Source organism: Quercus lobata, chromosome 6, assembly GCF_001633185.2.
Source record: "Quercus lobata isolate SW786 chromosome 6, ValleyOak3.0 Primary Assembly, whole genome shotgun sequence".
Classification (NCBI taxonomy): Eukaryota; Viridiplantae; Streptophyta; class Magnoliopsida; order Fagales; family Fagaceae; genus Quercus; species Quercus lobata.
The window spans coordinates 24728303-24740995 of record NC_044909.1 but is presented as its reverse complement, the minus strand read 5'-3'; the positions used below and the strand labels follow the sequence as shown (position 1 = coordinate 24740995).

The following is a 12693-nucleotide window of genomic DNA, read 5'->3' as shown; positions in this document are numbered from 1 at the left end:
TAGGAAAATGAAGGTCACACAAAAAGGTAGCTTCATAGAAGCACACTTCACTGTGGGTAAAAGTGCAAACCTTTTCGCTAGAACAAGGCAAGCGAGTGATGATACCTTTGGGAAATTGAAACCTTTTCCTAAAACCATTCAAGTGCTTTCCTTTTAAAGAGCAAGACTCGGAGAGGGTATGTAAGGGGGTTGAAGAAGAGGATAAGGGCAGTTTTGACATAGCCATGTCAACCTTTTTACCCAAGTGTAAAGTTGTGATTTATAACTATGTATTTAGTTGGCTTTTATTCCGTGCCAAATTTGATTGTAATTATATTCAATCTTTTGTACCCTGTATTTATTGTGGGATTTGATTGTAAGGATTGTGTTATAGAGAGAGAGAGAGAGCGTGAAGACTCAAGCAATTGAAGCCAGAAGATTTCTCACGGGTAGCTCGCGACTAAGCATCTCGCGAAGTGAAGCATGTGCCTTGCACATGACTAGAATGCGAAGAGTCAGTACAGATGGAGACAGCTGTGTTTCGCGAGTAACTCGCGAGTAAGGCTGTCTCGCGAGACACCCATGAAACATTTTGTTCTGCCAGACTGTATTATCTGATACACACTTTCTATACCCACACAATATATACCCACATTACCCACAAATGTTAAGGAGTGTTTCTGAGAGAAAACCCTAGCCAAACACCTTGAGAGTTAGAGATTATCATACCCATATATCTCTACACATAAGCTTATGGATTTCCTCAACTCCTACCTCTCCATTTCCATACCATTGAGAGGTTCATAGCCCAAACACTTAACACACCCTTTCAAAGTGACAAGTGAGGTTTTGGTGCTGTTGGGAAGCATTGGAAGAAGCCAAGGATGGCAGATGCAACATGGAGCTTGTTGTGGGATCCGAAGAGTTAGACAAGACACGGTTCTAAGAAGTCTTGTTGGAGTAGGAGCTTGGAGGGCTTAGGTATAACGGGTAGATTAGGCTTGAAGGGTCTCTTGCTAACCCATGTATCCCAAATGATTGTCTAGTGGATCAATTTCCGCTTGGAGGGCGGCCGAGAGGTTTTTCACTAAGGTCTTCGGTTTCCTCTTCGATAACACATCGGCGTGTTATTTGTGTTTGCATTCTTCTTCTCTACTCTTTTACATTTCATTTTACTGCTGTGATTATTTGAATATGTGTTAGAGTAGCTTGTTTGTTTATCCGCTCGTATTTACACTATTCCACACTTAGAATTAAGTTAGTGTAAAATCTATCGAGCCGTAACTTTAATTTTGAGGTCTAAACAGCTCTTATGTTTTTAACACATTTTCAAGCTTTCAATTGGTATCAGAGCGGGTACACTCGCTGTGGTTTAAATACTTGAGTGTGTTCCTTAACCCTTTGTGATGGACCGGTCACAATCTCTTAATGCCCCACCATTCTTTGATGGAGGCAACTATGCTTTTTGGAAGGTCCAAATGAGGGCTTTCTTGTGTGCTATAGATGAGTCCATATGGGATTTTGTTGAGAATGGGTATGTTAAACCCACAATTGCCAAGTCCGAATGGGACAAGGCAACTCTTGTATTAGCTAATGCGAATAGTAAGGCCATTAATGCTATATTATGTGGTGTGTCCCTCGATGAGTTTCACAGGATATTGCACGTGAAGACAGCTAAGGAAGCTTGGACGATCCTTGAAACAACCTATGAAGGTACCAAGAAAGTCAAGGACACGAAGCTTCAAATGCTTACCACCAGTTTTGAAGAACTTAAGATGGGAGATGATGAGGCTTTCGACTCTTTCTATGGAAAGCTCAATGAGATCGCAATTGCCAAACTCAATCTCGGAGAGAAGATTGAAGATTCTAAAGTGGTGAGAAAGATTTTGAGGTCTTTACCAGAGAGTTTCCGAGCAAAAGTCACAGCTATAGAAGAGAGTAAAGACTTGGATGAGATCAAAATCCAAGAGCTAATTGGATCTCTCCAAACATATGAGCTGAGATTGCCTTCTCATAAATCGAGCAAATCTCTTGCTCTTAAAACCATCACTAAGAGAATGGACAACTCCTTCAAAAAGGATGATGTGGAGAAGGAAGTATCATTCCTTGCAAAGAACTTCCTAAAATTTCTAAAGATGAAAAATAGTGGGAAGCCTTTCAACAAAGGGAAGTTTTCATCTTACAAGGGTGATAGGAAGGAATTCAGGAAGAAAGATGAGAAGGAGCCTTAATCTACTCAAGGAATCACTTGCTTTGAGTGCAATGGACATGGACATGTCAAGAAAGAATGTCCTAATTATTTGAGAATGAAGGGCAAGGCATATGCCACAACTCTCAGTGATTCAGATCCTTCCAATTCAGATTCAGAGGATAGCTATGATGAAGAAGGGGATTTTTTAGCATTTATGACTATTGCTCATGTTGAATCTTCAGAGGACTTGAATCTGCTTGTGCAAGAACTTGGGGAGCATAGTGATGAGGAATCCATGGGAATTGTAGAAGAATCGGATGCTGAAGTAGATGAAGATACAACCGGTCTTCGAGAGAACTACAGCTCTCTCCTTAAGAAGTCAGGAGAGTATGCAAGGGTGGCCAAGGCAGCAGTGAAGAAGATGAAGAAAGCAGAGGAGGACTATAGAAGTCACCTCGTAAGATATAAGAAGGCCAAGTGTGAGATTGGGACGTTGAATGGTGAGTTAACTGAGGCTTACTCAAAGGTGAAATTTCTTGAACTTGAGGTGATTCAAGCAAATGCCAAAGTAAACCGAGTCTCTACCAAGAAGTTTGATGATGTCATCTCTTCTAAAAAAACTTTCTCTGACAAAACCGGGTTGGGATATATTGGAGAAAGTAGTTTGGGTGTCAAGGTAACCAAGGAAGTAAAGTTTGTGAAGGCCAAAGAACCAAAAGAAGTTGTCCCTACTATCGAGAAAGCAAATGTGGAGAAGAAGAAGAATATGGCTGACCAACGAGTGTTGAATAAGCCTCACAACCAATCAACGGCAGGTCTGAAGCCAAAGGGAGATCACCTCCAAAATCACAAAGAGGTCCAAGAATGAACCACGTATGCCATCATTGTGGACTTTAAGGACACACTAGACCTAATTGTCATAAGCTGAGAGCATTGAATAATGCTAGGGATCAAAGGTCAAGAGGACCAAGAAATGACAAGAGAAATTGGGCTGTTGGGCAACCAAGAAGTCAAAATGGAGATTATGGTGTGATGGATGTAATGAAGATGATTGAGGCATTCACCACATGTTTGGCAAACTTCAGTAGCAGGTTTGAAGGTCACAATTCACGTACCCAATCCTATAAGGATATCACCCCAAACGCACGTGACGTGTGGGTGAAGAGGGGTACTCATGCATGATAATCTCCTATGTCCATGCATCAATACTTCCAATGCTTAGGATCATAGGTTCATGCATCATGTCATGCATTGCTTTCTATTTGTAGCATGTTTCTTATACAAGTTTTTGTTTTTACTTGTTGTTATTGATCTTCTTTTTTTTTTTTTTTTTTTTTTTTTTTTTTTTTTTTTTGTTTTTGTTTTTGAGTGTGTTCAAAATTCAAAAACCCATAAAAATTGAAAAATCTTCAAAAAGTTTGATCACTTGTTTTTGTGTGTATCACATGTGAGTTTGGCCTAGTACCTTCGTACTAATGGCATAGTGCATTTATGAGCCTGGCTTGTCCTGTATGCACATACATCTTTGTGGGAGAAATCTTGAAATCTATGTGTGACTATTGTAAATAGATTTTCAAGCTTGTCATGAATGATTGGTCAATAGTCTTAATGGTCTTGATACTTGCATAGACTTGTTCCTATATCTCTTCCCACTTTATTTTTATGTTTTTGCTATAGAGCTCTCCAAATGTAAATCTCCAAATGAAAAGAGATAATGAGCTACAAAAACCTGTCGCACATACTAGTATTTGACTAGGAAAAAGGGAAAGTGACTTTTGTATTAAAATGTATGGTGCTCAAAAAGCCAAAGGCTAATTCTACATGTTGAAATATCAAAAATTTCAAGCACCGGTCTCAAAAAGAGATGTATAATCCAAAAAGGATCAATTGTTATGATTTATGCAGAAGCCAAATAAAAAGCTTCTAAGTTTTGTAATCATTCTCTTGTGGGAGGTCATATATGTTCATTTCTATAATTGAGATTGACCACTTAATTTCGTACCAGTTGTGTATAACTTGATTGAATTGATCATTGAAGCTTCACTCTGATCTATGGACTATTCCGCATTTGATACTCACACACAACACACAAGACTTTGTTTAGATAATGCTTATCTCATTTGTGTGATTGTACATGTTCAAATGTGATGTGTATGCTCAAATACTTGCTGATCAAACCCAAAAAGATTTTTGAGTGTTTTATATGTTTTTGAAAGTTATTTTATACTTTCATGCTTTTAGTTTTTGTTTAAAATGCATTTTTATGTGTTTTTCTTCAAAAACTGGTTCAGAGGTCTTTTCGTGAGAAGCTCGCGACTGAGAACTTCTCGCGAAATGTGCTTAATGGAAATTAAAAAGTCACATTTTCATACAGAAAGTCTCGCTACTGCCTCGTGAGTATGTCACGACTAAACTCTTTTCGCGAAATGTTTTTTTAGGCAAAAACTGGAAATTTCTAAATTTCATACAGAAGCTATCGTGACTGTATCACGACTGGTTCGCGACTAAGAGCTTCTTGCGAAAGCTTCAGTATGTCTCGTGACTTTCTCACGATTGTCTCGCTACTATCTAACTCGCGAAAAACATGTGTTTTCAGTTTTTATGTAGCAGATGTGACAGGTTTTCAAACACTCTCATTTCCCTCGCTAAGCCTCTCTTGAACCCCCTTTCAACCCAAAATCATTTTTCACTCAAACCCCATCATTTTCAAACATAAATATTTGCAAAATCTCTTCAAGGTATGTTTTCCTAAACATTGTCTTCATTTGTGTCTTAGATTTTGCAGAAATTTACGTTAGGGTTCAAAAATTGGGGATTTTCGAAATTTGGGTTGGAGTTCTTAGTTTTTGTGAAAATTTTTCAAAATCTTTGATTAGGCTGAGTCCCATTTGTTGTTTGTCTCTATGTTGGCCCCTTGTGGCAGTTTGAGCATGTATTGAGGCAATCTTCATTATGTTCAAGCATTTTTCATCATCTGTGTACTTTGTTGCATGTTAGGTGTTTGACAAAATGTCCTAGTGACATTCTTGTGTTAAATTGGACTTAACTGAGTTCCAATGCTTGTTTTTTGTCTTGATTGTTCATGTTGATTATGTTTTGGTCAGTGTTTGTGTGTTTTACACACTATGTCCTTTTTGTGCTTCAATGCCATGCCATGCACACTCTAGGCTTACCTCATGCATCTCATGCTGCATCCCCATGCATCACATGCTACACACACATGCATTAGCATATGCTTAGCACAAACACACACATGCATAGTGATTCACTTCATGCATTTTGCTGTTGTTTACATGGTTGAACACTTATAGCATGCTGTTTTATGTCTGTTTGCTCTGTTTTAGGTTGCTTTACCTTTGTTTTGAACTAACTTGAATCTAATCAAGTTTTGTGTTCTATGTTTGTGTTTTTGCACTTCTTTCCTTTCTATTTCTGTGCTCTCCTATGCAGATGTCTCCATTTAAAAGCTCAGCTGTGAAAGGAGGCTATAACAAAGGGAAATAGCCGGTAATTGATGTTGATGAACCTTCACCAAAGTCGAAAAGAACTCATTTTTCAACAGGAGTGTATGACCTTGATTTGTTCAGATCTTATGCTGCTTTCCAAACCTACACGAGCCAGTTTCGAGATGCTCCATTAGTGGTTGAAAGGGCCGTTGATCAACACTCTCTCCTAGATACGAATATTCCAATATGGTTTGCCACCAAAGATTGGAATTTTCTTCTCTCAAATCTTGAGGATGCATACGAAAACTTAGTGAAAGAATTCTATGCAAATGTTGTTGTTGAAGGAGAGGAAATCAAGTGTTGGGTGAGAGGAAAGTGGTTCTTAGTCACACCCATCTACTTGGCCAAAATTCTACACATCAACAATCCAATATTACCCATCCCACTGGTATATGATGAACTGAATCCGGATGAGAAGATTCTTTGGGAAGCTTTAGGAGCTAATTTGGAATTCTCCTCCAATGGGAAGTCAGTAAGTGTGGCATATCTTTCTCCTGAATTAAGGTTGCTCATGATGATCATGTTTAGCAAACTCTACCCTCTGTCCAACACCGGTTTCAAGAATCTTGGTCGAGCATTATTCTTGCATGATCTGATCCCTGATGTAGAGATTGATGTGTGCTCTCATATTTTCCACATTATGGCAAAAACGGTTGACCAGATTGCTTCAAGGAATTTTATTCCTTTCTATTGCCTTATCTCAAGGATTTTAAAGCTCAAAGGTGTACATCCTTCGGAAGATGAGCACCCTAATCCAAGTCCAAGTCCAATTAATATCTGCACTCTCCATGCAAGCATGAGTCACATTAAGAAGAATACCAAGCAAGAAAGTCATGCTACTCAGGGAAGCTCAAGTTCTACATCCCATGTTTATGATGAACAGCTAGACAACATCATGGCTACTCTCCAAGAGATTACTACCAAGATATTCAGACTAGCTACCATCATGCACTCCTAACACATTCGTTTCAACACTAAGTTCACATCTCTTCAGACTCAATTGGACCAAATTCAGAGGAAGCTAGAGGAACATGATGCCTAGCTATTCCATGACAAAAAGGGGGAGATGGTGTCATTGTCAGGGGGAGTGTAATGATAGGGGGAGTGCAGTGAAAGGGGGAGGAGAAGACAGTAACTACTGTTTGGTTTACTTGTGTTTATTTTTAGCTTATATAACTGCTGGTTTATGTTTATGCTTTTATTGCGTTTGCTTAAAAATTCAGCACACTCTGGTTTTATTTTCAGTTTATATTTAGTTTGTGATTATCTCAATGCTTTGTAGCATTTTTTGTGCTTTTAAGATATTGCCAATATGTCTTGAGTACTTTACACTTGTGCCCTAGTAGGATCTTGTTCCTAGATGCATATACTTCACGTATTTTGCATTGGTCGTGTGTTGGACATACAAGTGATCATAAGTGATTGCTCTTTGTTTGCATGTCCAGATGAACACTTACTTGATAAATGTTCATTGTAGTCATTCTTTAATGACTAAACTTGTTTGATCAAGTTTTTGTTTACATGATATCTAATGTTTACATACTTGATCGCACTATGCTTACTCATGTTCATACCTTGTATTAAACTTGTCATAAGCTTAATGAAAATTTTGTTTGTGTGCGAGTGTTTCAGATTACAGGTATAAACGTGCAAGTGCCTCACAGTTTCTAGATTAGGTGTGAGTGAGTTTTGCTATTATTCCCAAACTCACGTTTAAGTCTAGAGTTTGTTTTAGGGGTTTTGTCACGGAATAGCCAAAGGGGAAGATTGTAAAGTTGTGATTTACACCTATGTATTTAGTTGGCTTTTATTCCATGCCAAATTTGATTATAATTATATTCAATTTTTTGTACGCTGTATTTATTGTGGGATTTGATTGTAAGGGTAATGTGATAGAGAGAGTGTGTGAAGACTCAAGCAATTGAAGCCAGAAGATTTCTTGCGGGTAGCTCGCGACTAAGCATCCCGCGAAGTGAAGCATGTGCCTTGCACATGACTGGAATGTGAAGAGTCAGTACAGATGGAGACAGCTGTGTTTTGCGAGTAGCTCGCGGGTAAGGCCTTCCCTCGAGACACCTGCAAAATATTATGTTCTGCCAGACTGTACTATTTGATACACACTTTCTGTAACCACACTATATATACCCACATTACCCACAAATGTTAAGGAGTGCTTCTAAGAGAAAACCCTAGCCAAACACCTTGAGAGTTAGAGATTATCATACCTATATATCTCTACACATAAGCTTGTGGATTTCCTCAACTCCTACCTCTCCATTTCCATACCATTATGAGGTTCATAGCCCAAACACTTAACACACCCTTTTAGAGTGTCAAGTGAGGTTTTGGTGCTGTTGGGAAGCATTGGAAGAAGCCAAGGATGGCAAATGCAAAATGGAGCTTGTTGCGGGATTCGGAGAGCTAGACAAGACACGGTTCCGAGAAGCCTTGTTGGAGTAGGAGTTTGGAGGGCTTAGGTACAGCGGGTAGATTAGGCTTGGAGGGTCTCTTGCTAAACCCTATATCCCAACTGATTTTTTAGTGGATCGATTACCGCTTGGAGGGCGGCCAAGAGGTTTTTCGCCAAGGTCTTTGGTTTCCTCTTCGATAACATATCAACGTGTTATTTGTGTTTGCATTCTTCTTCTCTACTCTTTTACATTTCATTTTACTGCTGTGATTATTTGAATATGTGTTAGAGTAGCTTGTTTGTTTATCCGCTCGCATTTACACTATTCCGCACTTAGAATTAAGTTAGTGTAAAATCTATCGAGTCATAACTTTTATTTGGGGGTCTAAACAGCCCTTGTGTTTTTAACACATTTTCGAGCTTTCACCAAGGATTTAGCATTTGATGATAGCCCTGTCTCCAACTAACTCAACCTAACATCATCCTCCATATACTCTATAATGGTCATCTCTAAATGGTGTTTGATCTGAGAGTGGCAAATTAAAGGATAAAGGGTAAGCAAAACAGGTTTGAAAGCAATAAAATGAAACACAAATGGACATACTTGATGTAAGGTTGAATTTTATCAACCATCTTGTTGGCTTTATTTCGTGCCAAACTTGCTTGTATTTTAGCAATTAGTAACCCTGTATTTAGGTGGGAATCATGTAAGGGTAGTGTGTGAGAGAGTGTGAAGAAATGCTCAAGATTGTGCAGAAATGCTCAAGATTGTGCAAAGAAGTAGGGACTCACGACTAGATCTCGCAGGTGGCTCGCGGCTTGCAAGCCGCTAGAAGTTGCACACGTGCCATGCATGCCAAAAGCTGAAGAGTCACGCCAGCTGTTGCACTACAGGACAAAAGTCCCAGGCTAGCCAGGCCGTTAGCTCGTGGCTTGAACTCACGACTCAACCCAGTCGCGAGGTCAAGTCGCCAGAACACCTTGTTTGGGAAAAACTAACTTTTCACATTCCTTCTCACCCTATTATATATATATACCCTTATACCCACGATATTCAGAGAGCTTCTAGAGAGAATTTTGAGAGAGAAACCCTAGAGAAAAACAAGATTGATTCATTCACAATCTTCACATAAAGACTCTTCAACTTCCTCTACTCTCTTCCTTTCCATTGTCAAATCCTTGAGAGGTACATTACCAAAACCATTTCTCACCATACCTATATCTGTGAGGAGGCCATTTGGTATTTGGGAAGCAGTTAAGAAATGACCAATTTCATATTGGTAGATGCTATGGTCAAGTAGCGGAATCCGGCAAGCTAAAGAAGAAATAGGTTCGACGTAACCTCGTTGAAGTAGGAGCTTGGAAGGCTTAGGTACATTGGGCAGATTAGGCTTGAAGGGTCTTCTGCTGTTCATGTATCCCAACTACATTCTTTAGTGGATTGTTTACCGCTTGGAGGGCGACAAAGAGGTTTTACGCCGAGGGCTTTGGTTTCCTCTTAGATAACACATTGAGTGTTATCCTTGTGTTTGCATCTCTCTTCCCTTAATCTTTTCCATTTACTTTCTGCTATGGATGTGATTTTATTTAGTTTAGATTGTTTATCAATTCTGTATTAAGCTTATGTTCATTTTCCGCACATTAATTGTTTGATATTAAGCTTGAATTGGTAATTTGTAAATTGGGGGTCTAAACGTTCAAGGTGTTTTATACACTTATTGAACTTTCACTTGAGGACATCAACCAAAAGAGTATTCAAGGTGACTCCTAATCTAGCAAAGAAGAAGGAGATAGAAGGACACTTTTGTCTAATGAAGTCAAAATCAACCATCAAGAGAGTATAAAGAAAAGAGACCTTACCAAGGAGAAAGAAATTCCTTAGAGCTTCAAGCGTAGGGAAAATAAGGCAGAAGTAGGGAACATTTTTTTTTTCTAAGTAAAGGAAATCCGAAGTTCAGGCGCGCCAAAATTTAGGAGTTTTTGCATATACCACGGGTAGAAGGAAGACACGTGTCCTTCATCTAACAAAGAAGTCGTTTCGCATTTATGGCGAAAAGAAGAGTATCGGGAAACAGAAAAATATGAACCCTCACAACTGATCATATTCCTATGCTCGTCCAAGATATGGACTACAAAGGAACAAAGGGGGCAACTGAAGAGTAGTGATTAAAATGGTTGTCCGTTTCAATGGACGACCATTGTACATAACACCACTAAGGCATGGGAGAATGCGTAAGTGGTTGAATCCAAACTTTACATGTGGAGCAGCTGTAAGGTAAGGGAAAGTAGGTGATTGCTAAGAGATTGTGTCTTGGTCAGTGTTGAGGGCGTGGCTGTCTTGAGAAGGAAGTAAGATTTACACCTGAAATGTTACTCACAAAAAGGGAGATAATAACTTTCTAAGGTCAGAGACTATGAGGACACCCCTTATTGGCTGAGTACACCATGATTGACCATGGGAACACGTGTACTAATCACAGTACTCCTAATGTCCCTCTCAATGTCCAAGACTTATCTCCCAAGCAGTGGCAAAGCTACCTACCCACAGATCCCAGTGCCACGTTGGTGCAATTCTTATCCCTTAGTCAACAGATAGCATCACAGTTGTAAAAAGATATCAATAGAGTGAATATGATGACTTGACACCTGTCCTTGTATCCAACCATGTTTCTTAGAGTATAAAAGAAACATGTAGCTGAACTTCTAGGGCAAGAACCCAAGATACCAACCAGATATTTTGAGATAAAAGTAAAGTGTTGTTAGGAGAAAAAGGCAATCTCATTGTAAACTAATCTCTTTCCCCATACATAATACAAGCTAAACTGAGTAAGAATGCTTTGTTCTTGCTCAAATCGTGGTTTTTTTATTCATTCTTTAGGGTTTTCCACGTACATCCTGTGTTGTTTTCTTGATCAACTTCTTCTTCTTGTTTAAATATGCATCTTTTTCATGTCTTGCCATGGCTTTCTTTATTTCTTGTTTGAGTGTCATGTCAAAGCTTGCATCTTCTTGAGCTTTCTCATGCAAATGTACTGTTGGATAACTTATTTCATTCACATAAATAAGCTCAAATATAACTTGCACGCACATTTTTGGTGACTCTGCTGGGGATCTCTGGTTATTTTCCTCTTTAAGGGTGTTTTGTTGAGTTGTATTCCTCTGTTTGTAGTCACTTCCTCTATGCCTCTAAGGAAGAAGATGGTTACTGGGATGTTGACTGGTGTAGGTGAGAACCATCAATCAGAACCAAGTGCAGACCATATATCCATGCATTCTAAAGGCGTAGAATCCTTAGGTAAAGGGGATTATGGCTGCCATCGAAGATCTTCAATGTTCTCAGGCTGCCATGTGGGCAGAGTTTCAGTCCTTAGGTCAGAAGACAGCTATACCTTAGGGTCCTCAAGGTCTTTAGGGGTCTCCTTACCTGACTAGGGAAGGTATACATGCTATCATGTTTAAAGCTAAGAAGATGGAAGGTGTTTGTTTATGTTGATACCAGGCCTCCTTATCTTGAGGAGATAGCTAGGAAACCTTATCCTACTAACTACACACCTCCTATATTCCCTAAGTATAATGGTATAATAAGGAATGCTAGAAAGCATATCAGGCGGTATATAGATGCACTGATAGCTTACTCTCACTCTCATAAGCTGAAGCTTAAAGAGTTCTCCAAGTCCTTAGAAGGTTAAGCTTTTACTTGGTACACCAGTCTTGCACCAGGGTCAATTTTGAGCTGGAACGATTTGGCAATGCAGTTCATGAAAAAGATCTTTACTTTGGAGGAAAAGCTCATGTTGTCAGATCTACAACACGAGAAGCAAAGGGTGTCTAAGGGACTGCTGGAGTATATTTGCAAGTTTAGAGAACTCTCTTTGCTGTGTTATGATCCTGTAGAGGAAGAAAGACTGGTGGATGTTTGTATAGCGGGTATGTTGTATGAATGTTAGCCTTACTTAGAGAATCTTCAGATCTCTAGCTTTACAAGACTTGTTGAAGCTGCAAGAAGAACATGTCCATAAGGAAGCCTTCAGAAGGTTCAATTTCACAAGCTGTGAGTACTCCTAGACAACCATAGAGGAGAGAAAACAAGAAGGTGGAGGTCGTTGTGATAGAAGAGCATAAAAAGGTTGCCAAAGGAAAGAAGAGGGACAGAGGTGGAATTCCCCCTCCTTTTACTGTGTCCACTGAAGAGTTATATAGCATCCTAGAAGCTTGGGTGAAAGATGGTGTAGTGACGTTGCCTGAATGTAAGCATGAACCTACAAAAGAAGAGAAGTGAAATCCACTTTATTGTAGGTATCACAAGAGATGTGACCACCATACTATGGATTGTTATGCTTTGAGAAATATCTTCCACGATAGGGTACTAAGGGAGATTTGGTTATCAAAGCTGGGAAGAGAGCTGATCCATGGATACTTAGACCAGAGGTGGTAAAGACTTTCTTCATAGGTCGTGAGGACCCTATGGAAGAAGAATCAGAGAACATGGCTAGCAGTAGCTCAGCACTACCATCATTAGCAGATGAAGAGATGATAGCGAGAATCCAGCAGGAAGATAAAATACATTTCTTTCTTGAAGGAATAGGATGGAGAGCCTAATTCCCTTA

The 12693-nt window shown here is 39.3% G+C and overlaps 1 protein-coding gene across 1 annotated transcript; it reads left to right on the top strand.

Moving 5' to 3' along the window:
• Positions 1-1385: 1385 nt before the first annotated feature.
• LOC115950025 lies at positions 1386-2210 on the top strand. Its single transcript, XM_031067279.1, has 2 exons — positions 1386-1853; positions 2058-2210. The coding sequence occupies exons 1-2, from the start codon at positions 1386-1388 to the stop codon at positions 2208-2210; spliced, it is 621 nt and encodes a 206-aa protein (XP_030923139.1).
• Positions 2211-12693: the final 10483 nt, after the last annotated feature.

Excerpts from the sequence above, each read along its gene's own strand:
- LOC115950025 (XM_031067279.1), top strand. The coding sequence starts at position 1,386 with ATGGACCGGTCACAATCTCTTAATGCCCCACCATTCTTTGATGGAGGC. Across the intron at positions 1,854-2,057 it reads AGATTGAAGATTCTAAAGTG|GATGATGTGGAGAAGGAAGT; the intron begins GTGAGAAAGATT and ends TCCTTCAAAAAG.